We start from the raw sequence: 25042 nt of genomic DNA on the forward strand, positions 1-25042 counted from the left end.
CATTCCAGTGAACACCAGTCATTGTCTAGTGTTGAATTTCCAATCCTGTGCCATTTCATCTGTCAGGAAATAAAATGATCCTTGTAATTTTCTTGTTATTGCATGATCTTTATAATGAAAATTACAAGGCTACTTATTACAGAGTAAATATAGCACTCTTTGAGAAATATTTGTCCTTTAGAAGATGAAAAGGAGGAGGCTGATGGTAGTTTTCTTTGTTCTTCCTATTTGTTTGCTATCCTGATCTTTTGTTCCTTGGTTTCAACTTTCAGATAAAAGCTTTTAGTTGTTCGTTTTCATGTGTTAGTTTGGATTATCAGATTTTGTCCATTTTCTTTTCTTCCCTCATACCTCACACCACAGCTTAGCTCCCACATCCTTAACTCCTTAGAGTCTAGTTAAGTCTTTCTGCAGTCTGGTATACTGACTGCTTGCTGGCAGGACATGGTGAAGCAGAGTGGCAGGGTGATGCTGGGGCAGAAGTGAGGCCAGCCGTGCCATGCCATGGCATGTAGATGGGGCACACCATGCAGGGTCAGCCATAGCTCTGTGATCACTGGGGAAGTCCCGGTGCTGGGGCAAGCTGAGGTGAAGCCAAGAAGGCAAGTCAGGTTAATGGGATACATGGCCATGGCCCACAATTGCCTGCAATGCTGCTGCAGCGTTGCTCAGGTGCAAGGATGGAGTAACAAACTGATTCAGTTTACAGAGCTGACTGGCAGCGTGTCACTGCTAGTACTTTTGAACACGTTTTCCAGTAAGGCTTCTTAAGAAGCAGGGGTGGCACCATTTGGAGTGTACAAGGGCAAAAGCAGGCAGGGTGGCACTGGTCTCTCATATGCTGCCTCATTTATTTGGCATCCTGTTTGGATGGTTCACTGAAAATATCATATGAGCACTAAGTGAAAGTCAAAAGGGCAATTAAGATCTTATGAACTATTAGGAATGACAAAATGTTATTTCTCTGTGGTAAATAGAAAGCGCACCTTCTCTGCACATACCAAGTGCAGTTTTGGTTATTGCCTCTGAAAAATAAAGTGCTAACTATTGTTTAAACATAGAGCAGCAAAGATGGCCGGAGGTACGGAATAGTTTGTGTGTGATGAGGTGCTTATTTTTCTGTTCTGACAGTAGATATCTGGATCAAAGTGTGATGGATTTTTCTAAAATCATGAGAGGAATTGAAAAGATTAATAAGGATTTACCTATTCTTAATATGTGAGAACTAGAGGTAGCCATACAACTATGAGGCAGCATGTGTAAAGCAAACAGAGAAAGTTCACCCACTGCAAACTAAAATTCTTGAACTTATTGCTTAAGGATATCGTAGAGACCAAAAGTATTCAGGGTTCCCAAAGTGACTAGACACATTAATGGAAAATTCCCAAGAGTGTCCAGGGAAGAAGGTGATCTGTTTGCATCCTCTAACAGAAAATGTCCCTAAACTGCAGTCTGCAGATAAGGATGGTATACAGAGATATTTAACACTTTTCTTCTTTCTTATGCTTTTCTCACAGCATCTGTTATTGGCCTGTGACAGAGACACAATACTGAGAGGAAGGTGGATTTTTCGTTACGTTCAGTACTTTTGTTTATCTATGGCCCTTACTGCTAGCTCCAGCTTCTCCCAAGCCAAAGCTATCTTTTCTTCCCCAGGAGGGGCATAAGGAGGGGGAGGAAGGAGGGCTGGATGATATCTGCCTTTCATGCATTGTGGAGCTCAGCACTGCATCTGTGTGACAAGTGTGTGTTATGTCCAGCCAGTATTGTGGAGAGCACAATTCAACCCAGTACTTTTTTGCTCTTGCTGACCTCTCAAAGAGTATTTTCCCAGCTTTTTCTAGCAGATATTAATGCTAAGAGCAATGGTTCTACAATATTGTCAGGCCTATTATTTTGTGGCCAATGCAGATGGATTACTGAAACCTAACTTTGAAGGTAGTTAGCTTTTCAACTATTCGGATGGAGGATTGGCTCAGCTGGAGAAAAAAATGCAGGCAATTATTTCTAACACTGGGTTTCTTCTTTATCTAATGTGCAATTTTCTGAAATACTGCTGTGTCTTTTATCAAGAAATAGAGGCGAGCTGGCTTTGAAAATCTGAGATAAGGAATCTCTGAGGCAGGAGTAATTGGTTGTGGTAGATTGGGACAAATTAGAACATTGCTCGGCAGAACTATTTACTGTACTGTGTACATGCCACTTATTTCAGCCACTTCCATCATGTTTTCCTTTGCCTCTATGTATTTATTTTTCTATTTAATATTGAGATAGTCATTGACATTAGCTTACTTTCCTACACGAGACTCTCCTGAACAACAAAGACACAAAGCATTAGCCTGAAACATAAAAATGTCACATGTCCTCTTATATTATGCACAACCTGTCTTTTAATGTTAACATTAACCTTCAATTCAGTTGGATCTGTAGATACTAGGCTGAAAAAATTCAAACTGACATGGTGGTGTATTTTTTTATTGCAACTATTTATATTTATCTTCAGATCATGTTTTCCAGGTACAGAAATAATTTAGGAAACTATTGTTAGAGTTGCTGGAGATTCAGTTGATTAAGCACCTGTCACCTGAATCAGTTTTATATCACAGCTCTTCTAATTCAGTGGCCATTGCACACACAAAAAAAAAAGTCATTATACCTTTCAGGTGTTTGCTACCTTGGTTTGTTACTGTCCCGGTGACAGAGGATATAGTCCTAATGATCTCAAGTGTGCTGTGACCCTCCATCAGATTCCAAAAGTAACAAAAAGTAAAAAGTAAAACTAGATAATGCTCCACAAGCTTCAAAGGAGAACAATAATTATATATATAGAGAGAAAGGGGATGTGCATACATGTACCAAAGAATTTGTTTCAACGAAGTTAACTTTTGCATTCAATGCCACAGACTGCTTGATAGCAGCCACACCGTGGACTCTTTCATAATGATTGCAGCAGGTGGGAGCAAAATAAAATGGGGAAATGGGTGAAAAACCCATGACTGTAATACCCATTGATGCTCCATTCATGTAGCCCCCCCGTGGGTTGTTACATGAATGTAGCATCAATGTGTCAGATGTTAGGCAAGGCATGCTTCTTGGCATAACCAATAAAGCAGGGAAAAGCTCTCTAAATGGAAAGTCACAGTTAGCTGTGGAAGTAGAGCTAGGAAAATGATCAGTGACAGCAATCTGTAGCCAAACATGAAAAATCCTGCTTTGCTCTTTTTTCCTTTTCCCCTGTTTCCCTCAATAGACATCCATCAAACTGGAATAGGATTTCTGCCGGCCGGTTTGTGTCTTGTAAATTGACAAGAGTGGGGAGAATCACTTTGCCCGGAATCCCTGCTAAATTACATGAAAACAGGATTTATGCTGCATGTAAACTGTGTAAATCCAGTCAGCTTTTAAGTGGAAACCAATTTTGTAGTGTGTAAGTAGCATTGATTTGTTAATCTGACAATTTTTTTAAACAAGCTGATGTGGATTAGCCAGTTCTGATTGTATGTCTCCTACAAGTCATTTGAGTGCTGGATAGCTTGGTGAGTAAAGCACTAGAAATTAACCTTTGAAGCCCTTGCCTATAAATAAATTATTGATCCTTAAAAAAGAATCAGATAATCTCATTAGATACAGTTTTCTGTAGCCTGAGTCTAGATCCTGCCATACAGAATCATTTATCATAGTTGACGATCTTTTTCCCGAAGCAGGCAGGAGCTAAGCTACAATAGAAAGCAAATCCTGCAGGAGTTGGTACAGAAGAGCAGTATGAAGAATTTCCAACCAGTTTGATGCTTAAGGGGTGTTTGTTTCCCCTCCAAATAATTCTAAGGGCTTTTAGCTTTTATGTATGCTTTTATAGCTGTATATCCAATAATTCTCAGTCGGGGAAAAAAGTGTCTCTGAAATTTCATGCATGATGGTATTCTAGAGCCAGACAGAAGTAGGAGGAATGAATTTCTGATCCATGGCATAACAGACCCAAGTGGAAAATACATAGCAAGCAATGTAATATTGAAAGGCAGAAGTGATACAGAGTTCAGTACTTAACATATAAATGACTGCTCAGAAGTACTCTACAGAAAAAATAGTTAACATGGTGTCAAAAGGTAAATGTACATGCGGTGAGACCTAGTGTTGTCACTTTTTACAACCGCATCTCAGTGATCTACTGAAATGAAGCAAAGTCAAGTGAGCATTTTAACGACATGAGGAAAAAAGCTGAACCTTATGGTTAGTTTCAGTAACTTGACTTTCCATTTTGCAAAAGGAAAGAAAAAACAGAGGAGACTCATGCCAGAGCTCTGACTGTCTGCTGCTGGGGAAAGGGGAGACTGTGTGTGTGGGGAACAAAGAGGGGATTCCTGGAAGGAAACAGTTCTGACTTGGCTTATCAGCCTGCTTAAGTGTTAGCATCAAGGACGTTCCAGTCCTAACTTGTAGTACCTGCCTCAGCATTCATAGTGCCAAGCTGTGTGACTGCAGGACCCCGCTAGGTATAAAGTTTTGCAAAGGCTTTTTTTTTTTTCTGATTGGAAATGATTGCTATGGCAATACCCGTACCCAAGAGGGGGAAAAAAACCATGTGCACTCTTCCCCAACCCTCTGCAGTTGGACTCTGTACCCTGTGGGGTTTCATGTATGCAGTCAGTAAGATTTGCTCCTATACCTGTCTATTCTGGCTTCAGTCTCACAGCTTAGAAACACTGCACTGTTGAAAGAATACAGAAAAAAATGTAGCTGAGGGAAAAAATGTGCATGCTTTAGATACGGGAAGTAATTCAAACATTAGAAGAAATAGTGTCATATAGAGTGTCTAATTTAATGAAGATATATTGGGCTTGTGATAATGGAATTATTGTGAGTTTTTAAAAAACGTTAGACGGGACCAACTAATTACAAGGCATAGCATATCTCTGTGTAAGGTGGTAAAGATAAAAGATGTGTGCTGTTACTCTGGATTAACTCAAAAGTTATTTGTGGCCGTGTAAGTAAAGACTAGAAGGAGTATCCTCTAGTGTGGTGTGGCAGCTGTTCTGTACTGAATTGTTAGCGTAATCTCATGAAATTGCTTGCACTAATTCACTTCAGTGTACTGATGAGTCTGATGGCATAATGCTGAGCTGTGGGAGTTCTCTCCCACTCTGTACATAGTAAAGCATATCCATTTTCCCCCGCACTCCAACCCCAGTTCAGCCACTGAGCTTGGGGTAAATTGCAACAGCCTTGGAAATTTATGGCCATGGTGCAAGTGCAGCATCCTTCTCTGACCCATCCACCTAGCAAGGGCAGTGTTTTCTCACAAGGGACAAAATTAGGTCAGTTCATGTATCAGCATGATGACTAACCAGAACAGAATATTTTTCAATATTTTGCAGAAATCTGTGGCTATTTAAAAATAGATATTGCCCCACCAGGTAGAAATTGTTCAATATTCCTTTACTGATACTAGTGTTCCAGTTTTATCCCTCTTGATGAAAGTGTTTATCCCTCTTGATTAAAAAAAAACCCACACTGGACTGGACTTCAGCTGTTCAGTAAAAATTAGGAACTGTTTTGTTATTCTCAGTATTATTTTTGAAGCTTTGCAGAAAGAGCCGGATGTTAAAGTGTTTTGTTTATTTCATAGGCAAATAATAAGTCGTGCGCCATAAAAATGGATAGGCCATCTTTGATGTTCATTGACAGATCCAAAGCAAACCATTCTTTATCAGAAAACACTGCCTTGCTAATAAAGTGATCCCAACAGCCGAGCTTGTGCTGCTTAATTTGTTTCCATGGAGTGATATTACGATTCTGACATACTGAAAAATCGCCTCGCAGAGACTCATATTGCATTTGTTGCTGAGCGCATCTTTGATATAACATTTGTTATTGCAGTGCTTGGGGTGTCTTCAGAGGAGTAATATTCTAAATGAACCTGGCTGTATTATCCCTTTAATGTAGACTAGAATTTTGCATTAAATTTTCAGCTTATTTCAAATGTGTTTTGCCAGCCATTCATCATGAGTGGTCTGTTCAAGAATAGGGCCAGTATATCAATATAAAATCAGAAAAATCCTTAACTCTCTGTCTTTGGGGAACCTCTCAGGTCGTTCCAATTTTTTTTTGTTAGATGAACAGACAGCATGATCTCTCGTATTTATGCCTGCCTGTCAGGTTTTTTTTATAGTAGAAATACGAATCACTGTTTGTAATGCAGGATTAGCCTGTCTCACGCAATGTTATTAGAATTAGATCTGAGTAGAGAGTAACTTAATTTCTTTTTCTTCTGTATTTAACTTTAGTTTTCTCATCCCACACGAGCTTTTGCACCGCCAGGAACACTGTGTTTAATGTTAGAGTAAATATTGAACAGTATATGTATTATTTGTCTGGATTTGCACAGACAAAAAATGAGAGCAGTATGTAGTCCCCCCTCTGTGGGCTTCTGTGTTCTGAGCTGCCAGTAAAATGTAAAAAGATTGTACTATGATGTCCTATTAGACCTCAAGACTGGAAGGACAGTTTGTATTGAACACGGGCATTTTTCATAATTATGTTGCCTGCAGGGTTACCACCTGCCCTAATGATTAAGGTGAAAGGCAAAACCGTCCTCATTTCACAAGTGGAACTTTGCCATGTTCCCTCACAGAGAGCAATAAGATATGCATATACGTGTTGCTGCTGTGAAGGAGGAAGAGAAATGTTAGAATTAGGTAACAATTAAGATTTCAACTCTGTTATGAAAATGCAGGTCACTTTTAGACAATTGCTTCATTCTTTAGTGTTCTGGAAATGGTTTTCTGTCATAAAATCCCTATGAAAAACAGGAAATCATAGCCATTCATCCAGAGATGTCTGTACTATTCTGTGAGACATAACATATTCCATGGCTTTTTAAAATTCTCTTTTGGTTGGATGGGTTTATTGTCCATGAACATTTATTTTTAGAGTAGCCTGGGCTTGCCTTGTAGTCTGAATCATTTGTGTAGCAATTTAAATATTTGTCTAAGCTCACAGTGAAGAGCTCATGTTGAAGTCCTATAAATGCTGCACAGATTAAAGGATAGTGTTTTTTATATACTGTTTATACAGAATGATGTCATATGCCGGGGTGGGGGTGGGGGGGGGAAGAAAAAAAAAGTAGAAAGAAAAGCATTGCTGTTTCTGGGTCATTGAATATTGTTTGCCATTCTCTTTTCTCCAGTAGTAATTTTGTGCATGCTTATGCATGTGTGAGTATGCATGAGCGGGACCTACATGTGTGCATCGTGGGTTTTCTGTCAGATATTTTTAGCTTGACATATTGATTTTCCTCTATTGTGGTCAGAAAATAACCTTTAAACATTGTATTTTAATATCCTTGAACACTACTTTTGTAATTAAAGAGATTGAAAGCTGTATTAGTTCTCTGGCACCTGGCCACATCTTTCCTGATGGTACAATGGCTTATTCTACATTTCATAGTCTGTGTAATAACCTCACTTGGTAAAATATGAGTGAGATGGAAATTTATTGCAACATGAATTGCTGAAACTTTTCCTTCTGTCTGTCATTTCCAAAATTATAGTAGGACAGTTTCCTTAATTCAACTTTTAAGGGGAAGGAGAAGAAATATTTACTCTCCAATATAATTCCCAGGACTTGGGCTTTACAGTATACTTCTAGTGTCAAGCCATCGGCTGGAAAATGGCTGTGTGAACTTTGGCTTAATTTCAGCTTAGAAACCTTTTAGCACTTTCTATATTGCACCAGTTTAATTCTGGCATTCAGAAATGACAATCTTTTAAAGACTTGCCCTTCAGTAACTGGCAAATGAAATTCTTCTATAGTTATTTTTACCTTGTGTTGACTTTTATTCAGGGATAGTTTGATTTGCCCTGAGAAGACAATCTCCTCTCTTATAAAGTCTCCACCACATGCTGAAAGCTCCTGACCTCTCACTTGCCTTCTCAAAGGTACTGATCATCATCAAAGGCCAGCGCCAGCATGAAGGTGGGAGTTTGAGAGAGCAAGGTTTTCTTTAGAGATTTCAACTACTTTTTGAATAAAAGATGAGAAAATGAACTTTCATGAATTGAGCTGATTGAGCTAAAAACCTAGTATCCTGAGAGTGAAGAGCTCCTTTCAGCCCAGGTCCCTGCAATGAGATTTTCACTACCAAGGTTTATTGGGTGGAAGGTATTGAGTCTTCCAAAATAAGTTTAGAGCATCTCTGTTGTGTCTCAACTTTAAAAAAAAAATCACGTGGTTGTGTTAGGAGCCTTAGACTTCCTGATTTTCTGACTTCTGATGTCATGAAGAAACAGTAACTTCCATTAATTAAGAAGCATTTAACAAAAAGGAAATTATGTTATTTCTGTAAAATTCACTTCAATTTGACAAAAGTCAGTACTTGCATAGCAAGAAGGGAGTCTCCTTTTTATTTCTGCTTCTGGAGCTGCTGTATTTGAGCAGTAAAGGGCATGGTTCAACTTCTCATTACAGATAGAGAGCACCGATTTCATTTTGTTGCATGAGTTTAGTATACACTGAATTCTGTAAGAATAGCAGGGGTGAATTTACGCCTATAACTTAAACCAAAATATTGAGCAACCCGATGGTAGAGACTATTAGTCAAGTATGTTTGCACTTTCGCATGAGCTCCCTGAAGTCTTAGTCTCTTGGACAATACTGATTCTTTTTTAAAAGATTTCCCCCCTCTGATGGACTCTTTCGACAGTTCATCATATAGCATTGCAGCACGTACAGAAAACTGCCAAAAATAACAAGCAGTGGCACGCTGGCATTGTGCAGCTCAGTACAATTCAGGGCTTGAATGCTGATGTGAGTCAACAGTACTTGTTCAAGTCTGGTTTAAATATTGTTTTAAATATGCAAAAAGCAAGCAAGGAAGCAGCTTCTAAACTGAAATGACAGGTCAATATTCCTGCTGATATTTTCTGTAGTAAAGATTAAAAGAAAGACCCTAGTAGGAAGTGGCTCACGTAGTTCATTACTTCTAGTCATTTGGCTTTAAAGCATCATGAAAAAAAAACCAGTGAGTAGCAGCACAGGGAAGGCCAGAGCTGTGTGCAACGTGAGAAAGCCAGGCCAGCAGAATTTTCTCTAATCTGAGATGCTCTATTTGCTGCCAGTAGTCAAATTTTATGTGATCCTTTCCCAACTCTGTTGGGGTCCCTTTGCAGAATTTTTGCATAAATACTTCACAAGAGCAAAAATATCTTTTGTGTCTTTGGATGATTTTGAAATTAAGTGCACACAAACAAAAATGTAACACATTCAGCTGGGCAACTGACATCTTTGGTAACATGTCGGAACAGGACAAGTATTGTGTCCTGACAATCAAGCTTTCATGAAACATTCTTGAATATTAGCTTCAGCAGACTTTTTGATAGCAAAAGAATGTATAGGTCTTTTTACTGACTTCTGCTGTCAGAAGTCAATCAAGAAAAAATGAAAGTTAACATAATATTGTTTGACAGGGGTTATAATTGGGAGGAAAGGGTATTTAAATTCCGAATTTTTTTAAAATCAAATACATTTCTTATTGCAGATTAAGCTTTGCAAAATGAGCGACTTAAGTATATCCTTTATTAGCACACGGTCTTTTCAGCAAAGTATTACACTTTTTGTACATAGCCTGTTTTTTGCTAGTATGAACATGTGTAAGCTTCATTGACTTAATTGTAGCTATGTTAGTTTGCTTGAGCTGAAAAACTGCCCCACTGTTTCTAGTTTTAGAGAGACTTCTAAAGACTTACAGGAAAGACCTTCACCATATTAACCTCTTGGTGTGTAAACTGCATGCAGGTATTGCTTGTCATGCTCTCTGGTTTAGCACTGCCCAACTGCAGAGACGAGCTTTGCAATCTAAATTCCCATCTGCCGACTTTGAAAGGACAGAATTCAATACTTCTTGCTTTTGAAAATATCTCCTTTTAAATTTCCTTCCAAAGGTATTTATATTATTTAAATACTGTAATATATCACTTTTTTTGCTTTATCTTGCTATCTACTTGCAAGATAAATTGGTTTTATCTTGCTATCTACTTATCTAGGTTACTATACAGAAAAATATCATCTGGAAACTGATGTCATCAAAATGGCATGAGTACAAGTAAAGAACCCCATGTCATTTTGTACTTCACTTTTTTGTTTTTACTGGATATGTCATTTCTTACACCAGTTGTAAGGTGGCCAGTACAAGGTAGTTGGGTACGAAAAGGTTGTCTCCCCAGTTTTTAAATGTACTGCTGACTGCAGTCAACCATATATTTACAAAAAATAAATCATCATTTGTTTTAGTATGTCCAACAGGCTAAATGCTGCTTGAGGTATTTTGAAATAGATCTAGAGCTAAGACATATTATACTTGCTGATGAAAGTTCTGATACCTATAGATGAGGCAAGGGAATAACCACTGTGCATCTGTTGAACAAAAGTTATTTGGTTTTCTCTCTTGGGGAAAAAATGTTCCATGACTAGACCTACCCCAATCAGAGTAAATTGTTAAAATAGGTATTGAAAGCAGAAGTAGGAGTTAATGGGTCAGAGAATTTCATTTTGCAAATGTGGCTCGAATGCATGATCAACATTGAGATTTCAGAAGGTAAATAAATAAGGCCTTTTGTTAATAATAAATTGATAAGTAAACCTAGTGATTACAAGCTGGTTTCATGGGAGGCTTTTGAGTCTGACGTGTGATTTTATGATTAATGGTGGTTAGCAATAATTGATCTTCCAGAAAAAGTTGTGCGCCCACATGAATCCCCTGCATTTTAAGACCTGCACATGCAAGGCCTGGGACTGGAGATGACAAATTATTCACAGAACAGTTTTATCATCTTTCTTTCTTTAAAAATTAAATTTTTCATATACAAAGGATGATATCTGCAAGCACAGTGTAGGTCTACAAATTAATGAAGCTTTAAATTTGGTTACATTAGAAAATTATCTAGGTAACAACAGATTAAAAACAGCAATAACTTACTGTTTACAAAAGTACTGCTCATGAAGGTTGTAATAAAATTGTGAAAATTATTTCAATAATACCCTTCTGTGTGAGTGAGAAAACATTTCTACATCTTTCACAATGCACAAGCACAAGCAGTATTCCAAAGATAGGCTTACATGCTTACATTCTGTAAATTACGTAATTGACATTCTTCATAATATTTTTTTCTCTTTTCAATAAAATATTTATGCATTCCAGACACTCTCCTTAGTTTTGTCTTTTCTTGTGTTCACATAACATCAAAAATGAGAGAAGGGCACCAGAAACATCAAAACATTTAATTAACACAAGCACAGTGAAGCCACTTCATACTTCAAAATCGTTGTCAGTTCCCGTAACAGTGACCGCACTGGCACCAGTACAGGACTGCTTTTCACTGCAAGAGACACTGACAGCAGAAAGATGTATTTTTTACACCGATATTCCAATTAGTTGAACAGGTTGAAAGAGACTGGGAAAATGAGATAACAAACAAATGCTCACTAATTACAGGATTTCAAACCTGTTAAGTTTTGTGTGAAAGTCTAGCCTGACTCCCTCTTCTTGCTACCCCATTATGATTGCCATTGTTATCATGCACAGTGCAGGGCTGGGCTCTTCCTGTCATTCCTGCTCACTCAACAAAGTTGTCTAGGCTGGGTTGTGCGGTGCTGAGTACTTATACCTTGCATATGGAGTCCCAGCTGCCATGTCCCACTGTATCTAGAGCCTGGCTATGCTCTGGATGGGTACCAACTATAACAAGCACCTCTGAGCTGCACCTTCCCCTTGCCACCTTCTCTTGCTGTGCACATGCAAGAGTCCAGTGTACACTTGCCTGCATATATATATATAAATCACTGCTATATTGCAAGTACTGCCATTAGAGTGCTGCATTTCCAAACTTTTAGAATTATTTCTTTGAATATGGGACATTTTTCATATCTATATGCCGGTCAAATGATATGATTCTATGTGGAGCAGTCAAAAAAACAGACACATCCATTAATTTTCTAAGCATGAAGTGGTTATTCTCATGTATTTGAAACAATTTTCGGTTGCAGGCTCAGTTTAGCAATTAGCACTGTGGAAAGATACCCTCTGAAGGACACTGATAGGTATTCTTACATGGTTATATTCAGAGCTCACAAAAGGGAATGTACTTTTTAGAATTAACAAGTGTTGATGCAGACATAAATTTTAAGTGAGAGAAATGGAAGTTACATTGTATTCACAATGTAAACACTCAGTTTGCACAGAACTAAATATGATGGGAAAATTTACATGCTTGTAGTTCAGCATGTGCAGAAATGATTGGGATTGCTGCTGCTGGGTGAAATTAAGCTCATCTAACCTTGAAAGACTAAAAGTTACTTGTGCAAATCTTACCTAATTGCCTTAGACTCCTCAATTAATGGAGATAAGTGGATACCTTTTTTGGGCCCAACGGGAAATACCTTGTGAAAGTGTGTATTTCCTTCTACTGACTAAAAAGGAAGTGTGCTATGAATATATTAGACTAATATAGCCAATATTTAGATGCTTCAATTCAGTGAATTGAATCTCACACAACTGTACCATTTGGGGGAAGATGAAATCTAAAATGCAGAGCAGGTGTCATGGTTTTAGCTGGGATAGAGTTAATTTTCTTCACTGTGGCTGGCACAGTGCTGTGCTTTGGACTTAGTATGAAAACAGTGTTGAGATAACACACAGATGTTTGGGCTGTTGCTGGGTAGTGTTTGTACTAGTCAAGGACTTTTCCAGCTTCCCGTGCTCTGCTGGGTGCACAAGAAGCCGGGAGGGGAGGGGAGGGGGCACAGCTGAGAGAGCGGGTTGTAACTGGCCAAAGGGATATTCCATATCATGTAACGTCATGCCCAGTATGTTACCTGGGAGGGGCTGGCCGGGGGAGGGAGGCAGCAATTGCGGCTCGGCGCTGGGCAGTGTCAGTCGGTGGGTGGTGAGCGGTTGTATCGCTTGTGTTTCTGGTCTTTCCCCTTTTTCCCTTTTCCTTTTTATTATATTATCATTATTGTTATTACTATAATAATCATTATTATAATTATTTTATTTTAATTATTAAACTGTTCTTATCTGAACCCACAAGTTTCTTTTTTCCTTTTGCTCTTCTGATTCTCTCCCCCATCCCACAGGGGTGGGAGGAGTGAGTGAGTGGCTGCGTGGTGTTCAGTTGCCAACTGGGGCTGAACAACGACAGCAGGAAATAACACTATAAATGTATGATAGAAGATAGTATGTAGCACAGAGTCCTACAGCAGAGATATATATGTTTTTAACTACAGTCAGTGAAGACGTATAATTTTCTGTGTTTCTCTGAGGATAAAATTCAGCCAGCACCCATCCCACCCCTAGGCAGGAGCAGGCAGCCGGGGCCACCGGGGCAGCCCCAGCCCCAGGCATCGGGCACCTCCCCGGGGATGGGGACAGGCGAAGGCTGGGCTGGGACAAAGGCCCACGGGTGGGCCTGGCTTGGTGGGACCCGTGGCCAGGCAGGGCTATGGGGAGCTGAGGGCCGGCCCTACTGCGGCATTGCTGGGGCAGGGGCTGACGTGGGGTCACGGGCTGTGGGGGAGCCCTGGGGGGCCGGGCAGGGACAGTCTGGGCTGGTGGTGCCACCAGGGCCCTGGCATCTGCGTTGGTTCTCAGTTGGCTGTATTGGTAACAGCAGTCATTTTTTTTTGCTTTCATTTTACCAGTTTATGCAATATTAAAGGTTGATTTAATTTTTCCTTTGCTTTCTCACTGGAGAACATAAGTCATACAAAGTGATAATTTTAAGCCAAAACAAAACCAGAAGCTAATTCTGACTGAGAAAAAAATATGTGAAGACTTGGGTAATTAAATTGGTAGTAGTTAGAATCATAGTTTAATTACAAGTGTAGCTGAAAATGTGTGTTCAGACCAGTTGAAATCTAGGGATTTGTGATGTCAGGAGACATTAAACTGTCTTTTCTAAATTTTGCTTCTTTATTGTTCTCTTGGAGATACATATACTTACATGAACAGGTTAAAAATATTTTTATATCTTTATGAAGAGAATACCACAATGTAAATTGTAAATTTACAGTTGCAAATTTCTGTAACTTTGACTATACCTTTCATTCATAAGTGCAGCATTTGGAATTAAATAATAAAGCAATATGAGACTTGAGCAACAAAATTATTCAAACAAGTGATCAGGGGTATGATGGAACATTTAGAAGCAAATAATATGCTTAAATTTAATTTAAGTAATAAATTCTTAAAGAGATTCAAAGAAATCACATGTGGTGAGTTTATAAAGCTGCTGGTGCTTTGAACTGTGTATCCTCCCTTCATAACTTAGTTTCCTGTTTAGACTCAGGCTCACTCCTAAGACGCCACATTACTGTTATGGGTCTTATTGCTTTGAGGTCAATGGAGCTATGTCAGAAGAAAAAGAGGCATAAAAATAATAAAGATTTGCATCGGTTTTGTATTTCTTACATCTTGCTCTGCCATCACAGTTAGCAAAAACCTGTAACAGTTATTGTAGCCGAGAACATATGAAACACATAGGTATGAATGTGAGTAGAAATAGGGAACTAATAAACAATTTAGCTGCCATTTTATCAGTCTGCAGATGTCCTCAATCCTGAGTTTTGGCTTCTGATTAAAGGCAATTGTCCATGCTTTTGCATCATTACCTTTTAACACTCTTATGTGTAATTGTTATTGATTGATTTAATAGTGCTATGGTTCAGTTTATGTCTGTGGAAATTTCATGTATGCCTGTACTTCTGCAAGTAATAATTGGGAAGAGGGAAATGGGAAGTTTCAGTAATTGTTGAGACCATCGATTATAAGGGTTTCTGTATTACAGAGGGCATTAAAAACTAACCCTCAAAGCATTCAACACAAAATAGGAAAAATCTGTAAAGTACAGATTATTTATTTCATCTGGCACATGCTATTTGCGCATAAGAGACTTAGGAAATATACTTTTCTTTTAACCTTTGGTGTCCACAGTTTGCCAGTGAACCCATAGGGTGCTGTGCCTGTAATAAGTCACCAGGAGTGTTTGCATATACATTAATATGTTGATGGCTATATGGGTGGTTTTGTGGATGAGATGACAAATAGTTCTTAATGCTTTTCAGCAGAATAGGTATTTTTTAATCCTTTTTCTTTTTATTTGTGGAATGGTTATTTGTCTATAGCCTTTGTCTCTAGTCACAGAACAGGAATTTAACATAATCCAAGACTTCCAAAACTCCCAAATTTTTGGTAAAAATGGGTCACAGTGTTGGAGCATGTTTTACAAAAGTCCTCTTACAGAACAGAAGAAATTAAAGTAGAAATACTAACTATCAGAAATACATTCAGAAATATCCAAAAAGAAAGGAAGATGTTTCAATCTTACTTCTTTTTTTGGTTTCATGTTTCTTATTTCCATTTTTTCCTCAGATTATTTTTTGACAACAATAATTTCCATCGTTTCCTCAAATTATTTCCTCTGCAAGATGAAGATCTGAAAGGTCTTCTTGTAGACAGCAGACTGCTAATGTGTGTCAGTATAATTCAATATTGCACGCATTTGACATTTCTGAACTCATTGTTGCTGGAAAGCGTCATGCCAACGGTGACATGGTTTTTAAGCTCTCTCTCCTCCTTCTTTGCTAGTAACTTCAGGATCTCTTGTATAATCAGCTTTCAAGATCCAGTTAAAGTCTGGACTATGGAAATTGGGCAAGTATCTGAAAAATGGACTACACAAAATGTTGTATTGGGAAGAGGATGCAGCAGTGGACAACTAGTAACACTTAAAATAAACCTATATGCATTAATATATATGTCTATATATATATCTTCATACTTTTACACATTTTTTTACAAAGATGCCTGGTTCCAAAGTGTTTATAGTGTCTAACATGGAAGAAAGAGAGAATGCACGCAAGCAGTTCACATAAGGGATATTATATAAATTATGTGTGAGGGCAGAATGGGATGGATTTCTGGGAGGAATAGGCATTCAGAAAATATGATGTCAAGGAGAATGGAAAGAGAAAAAATTCTTGCTAGGCAAGAAAAAGGAAACTTTCCCATCTTAAGGGATTTAGCAAACAATACATTGGAAAGGATAAGAGGGAAGAAAGAAATGATTGGTTGAAGAAGAACCTGTAAAGACAGCCAAAAGCAGAGAAAAACAGAAAGCAGTTCAGTTGGTGTTACAAAGCTAACATCTGTCAAAGATTAACAGGCAGTATTACATGAAATCATAATCATCCTCTACACTTAGAAATTCCTATAGCAGTGTACAATCAATGCAGATATTCTCATTGAAAATTACATGCGGAAAAAAAATTATTACTTAAGGTCTTGAGAGTAAGAGAGGGGAAATGTGTTTTATGCAGTGACTTTTGATCTGAAACACAGAGAAGCCAGCAGCTCAGGACTACAAGTCAGGCCTCAGGTTGAGAAGATAGTGAGACATTTAGAGTAATTGATACATTCAGACTGGAAGATGGAGATGTAAATCCCAGTGAAATGGACAGAAAAATGCTGCATAGCAGTGATTCTGTGGTGGAAGTAGTAAGGACAACTTTAAGTGCACTGAGAACAAGAAATGGAATAAACAGCAAGAGCCTATCCATGGGGGAAATGGGAGAAAATTAAAGGTGATGCAGGGGTTGTGGTCCTAGAAGTTTCAGAGAATAAAAACGCATTAAGGAAGAATCACTCAGAGCTAAGACTCACATGGTCAAATATGTGGATAACCTCGTGTGCAAGAGGAGGGAAGAGCTGGATGGAAAGAAGACCATAAGAATATCATAGGTTTTATTAGATGGGAAAAAAATAATCATGCATAATAAGAGACAAGCTATTAATAAATAATACTTAGCATATGCTTAAACTTTGGCTGCCTTTGAAAGGGTTTGCTGATAAAGTTGTGTTGATAGTGCATTCTCCACCTGTACCTCCTCTGAATGGAGACAAACTGTTTACCAGCAAGAAGCTGATTTAAATATTGTTTAAATCAGTTGACTAAGTAGAAAGGGTTATACCAGCGGAAGACTTGTACTAGGATAATTGTGTCTATAGTAGGGGTTTTACCTTTTTTAGTTGTGTTGTTTGCAAGTATGAAAGCTTTTCCCTTTGCATCCCTAAGACAGCTATGCCAACAGAAGTTGTGAGTGTAGGCCATGCCTCATTGGCTTTGAGTGAAGCCACAGTGCTGGAGATTTCCTGACAACTGTCTAAAAATTCATTTGCATCCTTTTAATGGCAGTCTATTTGTAGTTGCATCAGCAGAAAAAGCAGGTTGATAAAAATCATAGTTCATCCCATGTTCTGGGGAGAACTATGTTCTTAATTCCTTTTAAGGAATTTTCTCTGTTCACAAGCAGATGCTTCAATTTATAGTACGAAGAATAAAGCCCAGATTGCTTTCACAGTCTGCACTTGCATCCCTTGCCAGAAATGAGTCTAGTAGTGTACAAAAATGAGTAGCAGCCTTGGATTTCACCACCAGGAAGGTAATCACAGCCTGAACAGGTCCATGAAGTGCATGGTGTCTAGCAAGACATATTCTTTCTGACTGGTGCAGATGTGAAAGTCTGTAGTGACTGAACATTAATCTGATCGCAAAATCCTGGAAAATCACTCCTCTGCCTGCATAGTTGGTTTGCATATTACACCCTGTGTGTGACAACTACATATTTGTAAAATGGGTTATATTTGTGACAGCCAAAATTAAAGTGATCTGTGGGGCCTATGAAATCTTTCAAGGAATCAGGGAAAGCCTGTATTATGCTTAGAAATTAGTCCAAACCTGTTGTGTGAATCAGAATTCAGCTTTGGGCAGCTCCAAGGTTTTGATGTGAGATCCTCTTTTAACAGGCTTTTTGGCTTACACTAAGGGGCTGGCTGTATCTGGCAGACAGTGCTGCCCTTTTCATCTTGCTTTTGTTTGTAGTCCTTTGGGAAAAGGGCTAAAATATTCAGAATATAACCTTTCTAAGTGTTCTTGGTAGCATGCTTGGAAATGTGGAAGGATTATTTTCAGCATTCTGGTGCCCTCAGAACCATGCCTAATCTTTCTAATCTTCTTTTTCTAAAGTAATCTGTATATTCTATCTTCTCTGCCGCTATGTATCTTATGCTGAAACTGCACTGACAGGAAGCTCTAAAATGCCTATTTTTGTTTCTTTCCAACAGCTGGCTGTCCAGACTCCTTGATTAAAGAGCTTCATCACTTCAGGATTCTGGGAGAAGAACAGGTGAGTTCGCATCTCAAAGGCAGCATCTTAATGTCATGAAAGATAGACGCTAATGAGACAGTTTCGTCTCTCTCCAGGGAGGCAGAGTATATCTCATGACCCCCAGTGACCTGAAATGTGGGAAAAAACCACACAGGAGATACATGTGAGATTTTTTTTTTTTTATTCTATCCATCAGCCTTGACAGGTTATTAATTGGTACATCTGCTATCTGCCACAGGTTTTCGGCTTTTGACTGCAGCAGTAAACAGGCTCTCTAAAACAGCAGATAGACAACCTGACTAAGGGATTGATGCTCATGATATTATCCATCTCTTTTTGTGGCCTTTTTTCTTCTTTAGAAGTGTGTTTCTCATTCATATTATAGCTGTGCTTTTCCCTCATAAAACTATTTCTGTAGAGGGATTTTAGGAAAGCATAAGTGAAGTGTGCTTTACACCACTCACAAGATGGTCTTAATTATTATTTTGTCAACAATGAAATTAACATACAGAGATATTGAGAAAATTACCTTAGATTTTGTGTGACAAGTTGAATTTTCAAATGCACAGTGCTTCTGAATTTCAAGTTGTCTTTGTCTCTGAAGTATCTCTTTTAATGTACTGGTTATAAAGCCTAACTGCCTGACATAGAGTTGCAGTTACTAGGGACCGAGGGCCTGAAAGCTCAGCATTAATGTGTTGTACATGAGAATATCTGCATCTTTTAATGAGCCTGGCACCAAGGGACTTGCACAAGGTTGTATGAGGGCTGTGACAGAGGTAGGAGCAACTCCTGAAATGTTAATTCAAAGTCCGGTTTCTTAGGTTTTAGATCAGATTATATTGTCAAGAACGCCCTGTTGCTTCTCCTTTCCCTGTCACTCTCCCTTTTGGTTTTTTTTTGTTTGTTTTTGTGTTTGTTTTTTTGTTTGTTTGTTTGTTTGTTTTTGTGGGTTTTTTTTGTTTGTTTTTGGTTTTTTGTTTGTTTGTTTTTGTTTTTTTTTTTTATTACAGTTAGCGGTGCTGGTACATTTTCTAGACTTCCTAGACTTCCAGTTTTCCTCAACCAGCCCCCACTTCAGTTGTTATAGAAAGTCAAAAGACAAATTCCTCCGGGGCTCAGCTTTTCCTCAGCAAGAAGACAGCATGAAGGGGAGTGTGGGAGGGCTTGTCTGACAAGAATGGAAAAAAAAGACAGAAAACGCACTAGGCCAGAGGAGATACTGGAAGCAGCAATCTGGTAAGACTGAGGACTTAGGAAGAGGAAATAAAAGAAATTATGACCACGACTGATGGGGCCAAGAGACTGGTTAGAGCCCAGATGGCAGGCAGAGTGAGATGAAGATTGGGGAGATGGGGCTGGCTGGTTAAAAGAGGGTAGGAGTAGAAACCAGAAAGGTAGGGATAAGGGTCTGACAAGGAGCTGGGACCAAGGACTGGAAAGTAATGACCAAACATCAAATCTTGCTACAAAAGGCTGGTAAATAAAGTAAGATCTGTATTTAATAAGCTGCACAAGGAGGTGAAACTAAGCAGAGTAGGAGTCTGACAAAAAGAGGGTCTTGAAGGAAGAGTAGGGAACAGCTAAACTAAGAGACTGCAAGTATGAAGGACAGGGCTGAACCACACAGACTTTGATAGTTCCACTGACAGAGCTCTGAGGGTGGGGTTGTAGACCTCAGCCTTGCTAACGACCACTGACAGAGCAATATAATTTAATTGATGGACTTTCCTTTCTTTTCTCCCCATTCACATTTTAGAAAAGGAAGTTGTAGACATAAAGATGAATGCTAAAAGAGTTAAGAGTGCAAATGAAGAATTCAGACATTAGGAAATATCAGATTTAAGTTTGTTTATGTAATCTTAATTCTTTGTTTGTTCCACTCATCTACCCTTACACGTTTTCACTCAGAGAGTATTAAATCATATGATCATACACAAACGTCAGAAGTGGGATGATGTAAACCACAAGGAACCACAAAAGAAAAGATAATTAATTTCTGTCCAGTAATAAGAGAAGTCTTGAAGAGGGTAGAGGAGTCTGATGAGGAAAGCCTCACTAATCAAATAAATACCATATTTTGTCGCTTGGGATATTTCTGTTGTTCTTGCAGACTTTCATAGTGAAATTACTCCTCTTTATATTGAATAGACCTAAACAGATGAGAAATTTTTGTCACCATGCATTAGGAGCATAAAACTATGCAGATGGAAGGCTGTTTTGCAGAATGGGTCTGACCTAAAAATGTTTGCCTTTCTCTGAAACTGGCTGCAGTAACAGGTTATTTGGATACAGTGGTTATTATGGTCTTGCAAGTAGTGAACATTGCCATGAGACTTGAATTATTGCATAGGCCCATACAAGTGTAAAGAATATTGCAATTCTATTCTGTCCCTGCAAAAGCATTGTTATCATGATGGTCTGCTGATGAGCGGGGTAGATCTTGCTTGAAGTTAGCACACACTTTGACAGGGAGAAGTTGGTGCAAAACCAAGGTGTAAAAAATTAAAATGCATCTAAATGAAGAAAGAAACGAATTTCAGGCAAAGTCCTTATCTACATGGCTATCTAATTATTTCTTATACTTACTTAGTTATGTATTTACTTTTTAAAAAGATCTGAAGTATGTCTTTTTCTGTTATCATGCATACTGGATAGAAAAAAAAATTAATTATAACATCATTTTATTCAGACTGCTTATAAGTTCAGTATTATCAACCAATATATATTATCTTCCACTCCAAGCAACAGGCAAAGTATAAGAGGCACATGCTACTGCTTCATGTCCTATCTTGATTTATTTAAAAATGCTTATGTATTTAAGGCCAGATTATAAAAGCAGAATGGACTATTGTGATAATCTGTTCTGATCTCCTTTAGAATACATATTACATTACTTTCTTGGATTAATTCTTGTTTAAACTGGAGTATATGGCCTAGAAAAACATCCATGCTTTTTTTACAGATCACTTGCAGACATTAGATCCTATTATACCTCTGTCCTGGTTTCAGCTGGGATAGAGTTAATTTTCTTCCTAATAGATAGTACAGTGCTGTGTTTTGGATTTAATAGGGGAATAACATTGATAGCACACTGATGGTTTAGTTGTTGCTAAGTAGTGCTTACACTAGTCAAGGACTTTTCCAGCTTCCCATGCTCTGCCGGGTTCACAAGAAGCCAGGAGGGGAGGGGCCACAGCCAGGACACCTGATCCAAACTGACCAAAGGTATATTCTATACCATATGATGTCATGCCCAGTACATAAGCTGGTGAGACTTGGCTGAGGGGCAGCGATTGCTCCTTGGGGACTGGCTGGGCATAGGAAGGTGGGTGGTGAACGGTTGCATCATTTGTTTTTCCTGGGTTTTGCCTCTCTCTCTCTCTCTCATTGTTTTCCTTTTCATTACAACCTTATTAGTATTAGTATTAAAATGATCTCACCTCAAGCCACAAGTTTTCTTACTTTTGCTCTTCCCATTCATTACCCCATCCCACCCAGGGGGATGGTGAACGAGCAGCTGTGTGGTGTTTATCTACTTGCTGGGTTAAACCATGACAACCTCTCAGTAGTGAAAGACAAAAAATACCCAGCGTCTTTTCTTTCCATCACTCTACCAGCACCAGTATGCTCCCTACGTTGCATATCTCCCATTCTTCAGTGTGCAGATCCTTTACGTTTCCAATTCCTATTGTCCTGTCACAAGGCAATAGGTGATCACCATATTAAAAAATTACTTCAACCTATAAATGCAACTCAGAAAAAGCCACCATACCCCTGAAACAGGACTAAAAAGATGCTTATTCAGCAAAAGGGAGCCTGTTTGTCAGTCAGACTGTCAGCTAAATATGTTTCAGGCAGAATGAAGGAACATTTCAGTTTGAAGTGGACATTCCCACTGGAACTTGTGGGTTCCAGGTAAATCAGTGGCTGCCCAATAAGGAACATAATTTCCCTTCTAGATATTTCTATTTATTCATCTAAAAGGTGCCTTAGTGCTTTTGGATATGGATGGACACAGCTCAGATTCAGCGCACAATCCATCCCACTGCTTCACAGACAGAAATCCCAACCTGCAATTGAGGGTAATTGTTTGTTCCTAGAAAAATAACTTTACATGTGACTGTGCTGAAAAGCAAGTTGTTTGCTTAAACCCCATTTACTAACAGTTCAGATACCCCTGTAGAATGAACTGAACCACCCATGTTACGTGTTCATTACTTCCTCTTCTCAAATTCCTACAGGCTTTATCATCGATGTTCTATGTTCTTGGTTTTCTTCCAAGTAATTGATAAAAAATTTTAGGTGGAATAAGGCCAATAATCAATACCTTCAGGACCTTTTTGGAAACACCTGCTTAGTAATAATTGCCCATTTACAGTTATATTTTACATATGCCATATAGCTAAGTTTTCATCCTATTAATATATGGCATGTTAATTTTGTATCACTCTAGATACTTAAAATGCCAGGCAGCAGCAAGACAAATGCCTTAGAGAAGTCTGCTTCATCAACTTTCTTACTTTTATCAACCAAATTTCAGTCAAATTAAAATCAAGCAACTGTTCCTAATACAAAAGCCTGGTCTCTACCTTTTGCTAATTGAGTATTTGTTTCCTGTAAATACTGACTATGTATAATTTTTGTTGATGTCATTAAGAGAGAAAGGTTTTGAGCAGCTTGCAGAATCAAACCACTCAAAAACGTGTCTGCCCGTCTATCTGTCTAGCCAAATAAAAGTTTCTTTGTCTAAATATAAGCATTGGAGGAAAACTAATGCTGAGAAAAAAAGGCTTTGTAAACACGCTTTGTAAAAAGCGTGAAAAGTTGCTGATTAATCTAATATTTCCTAAAAGGAGTTCTATAATAATAAAACAGTTGTCCAAATAGTCAAACTCCTTGGCAGTTTTGTAGACACATAAAACTCCCATGTCTTCTGTTCCCTTTGGAATGTTCATTGTGGGAAATTCATTCTAGCTAGAAAGTCTATCTTTTAAGGTTTAGTTGGTGGTAACAATATAGTTTTTAAAGAGGGAATTGTTTTTAGGCTTTGTGGAAAGAAGTAATCATAGTCTGTGTGAAGAAATAGAAGAGTACAAGCTTCCCTGCTACATGGTATGTGTTGTGGATACCTAACTTACTACATAAAACCAGCTTCCAGAGTAATTGCCTTAATATGCAGCACAAATATGTTTAACAACAGATTGCTACCCCACTTGATACTTGACCCTTTGAGAAGGTGCCAGAGAGTCTGACCTAGAAAAGTCTCCAAAAGCAGCTTTGACTGGTTTGTTCTGGACCTTGTTTCACAGACTCTCCCAGTGCACAAAGGTCTGTACAAGGCAAAGAGAGTCTCCTGGACATGCAGCCCCAGGAACAGTAAAACCCGCAGTAGCCATTTCCCCTGTCAGGCTGGCTGTCTCTGCAAGTAAATGCAAATGGTTCTACAAGTGATGATAGTAGAAGTCGCTTACAAAAATATGTTAAAGATGCACTGAATCTGGACTTTGTCCAAATACAATGGAAGGCAGGTAGTTCAACAAACCAGTGCCAGAGACAGAAGAGAGAATACTTTTATTCAGACCTAAACACTGTAATACACCAACATAGCGAGACGACTTGCAGTGAACTGTTATGGAGTCCCTAGTGCCTCCACAAGAAACTTCCCTCTTCTCCCCAAAGTGATTAAAAAAAATCTTGTTTAATTGTTTAAATGGGATATTGTGATTCATGAGTAAAATAGCAGCTACATCTGAAGCCTGGAAGGGAAAACAAATAACACAACAGCAATCTGCAGCTATACCTGAGTGCCCCCAACAGGTCAGAGCACAGATAAAGCAGATGACATGCTAGTGGCAGTAAAAGAAGCTGCTAAGTAATGTATAGCTGCGCTTCTCTGCTATATCATCTGCTCTGACAACTTTGCAGAATGTATTGGCCAGTTTCTTGATATTTTGACAGGGGAATGATCAATTTTAACAGATCTCTCCTATCAGCTGCTACTGCAACTCGTCACTGCTCACTTTTTCTTTAGAAATGTTGTGGGCGGTTTATATCCCTGGAATCGGAGCAAGCCTGAATGGGGGCACTCCTTTATTTTTTTTTTCACATTTCCTTGCTAGCTGGGGAAAACTTACGCAAAGGAATACCCTGCTCTGAAAATCTGCAGATGCACATCCCCATGCTGTTCAAAGGTGGTGTAGGCTTGTGCTAGGTTTTAACTTCAGGGGATATGGAAATCTAGTATTAAAAGAACATAGTGTGGACAGAAATAATTGAACATTAATTGAGGTTTTAAAGGAATTTGTATACAATACATGTGTGTGGCAAGGGGAAAGTCCTCCTGATTTTTTTTTTTCTTGTAATACTTGCTAGAAGAATCTTTTTTTAATTATATGCTACAGAATATTAATGTAAAGTCAGTCTTAAACTAATTGATGTATATGTACCCATTCAGGCAAAAGTAATATCATTTGACAAGTCTAATTAATCATCTGAGTTTAGTGCAGAAAACTCTCAAATATGATCAGCAAAGTGCTTCTGAAGTATTTGTGGGTGAAGATTTTTTGATAACTACACTTGGAAAAAATATAAGTTACCTCTTGACGATTCACATACAGTTAAAAAAATAATAAATTTTCACTGAAAAATTTCTCCAGTTAATAATTACTAAACCAAAGCTATTTTTTAGTATCCTCAAATCTGTATAAGTATACTTCATAAGAGCTCTGTGCTTTCCCATCCAGTCCCCTGGCTTCAGCCACTACTCAATGTGAGTGATATGTATAAGCATCTCTCAGTTTCTTCCACTTTTCTGTCTAATACC

The 25042-nt window shown here is 38.4% G+C and overlaps 1 protein-coding gene across 2 annotated transcripts in view; it reads left to right on the forward strand.

Moving 5' to 3' along the window:
* The window catches only part of PRKN (parkin RBR E3 ubiquitin protein ligase), a 775925-nt gene that overhangs the window by 625599 nt on the left and 125284 nt on the right, over window positions 1–25042 (forward strand). For both annotated transcript variants that reach the window (XM_064446939.1, XM_064446938.1), the window contains exon 8: window positions 18173–18234. In XM_064446939.1, the coding sequence (XP_064303009.1) occupies window positions 18173–18234 (62 nt within the window). The remainder of the gene's footprint in view (window positions 1–18172; window positions 18235–25042) is intronic.

The sequence above is a fragment of the Phalacrocorax carbo genome, chromosome 3, assembly GCF_963921805.1.
Source record: "Phalacrocorax carbo chromosome 3, bPhaCar2.1, whole genome shotgun sequence".
Lineage (NCBI taxonomy): Eukaryota > Metazoa > Chordata > Aves > Suliformes > Phalacrocoracidae > Phalacrocorax > Phalacrocorax carbo.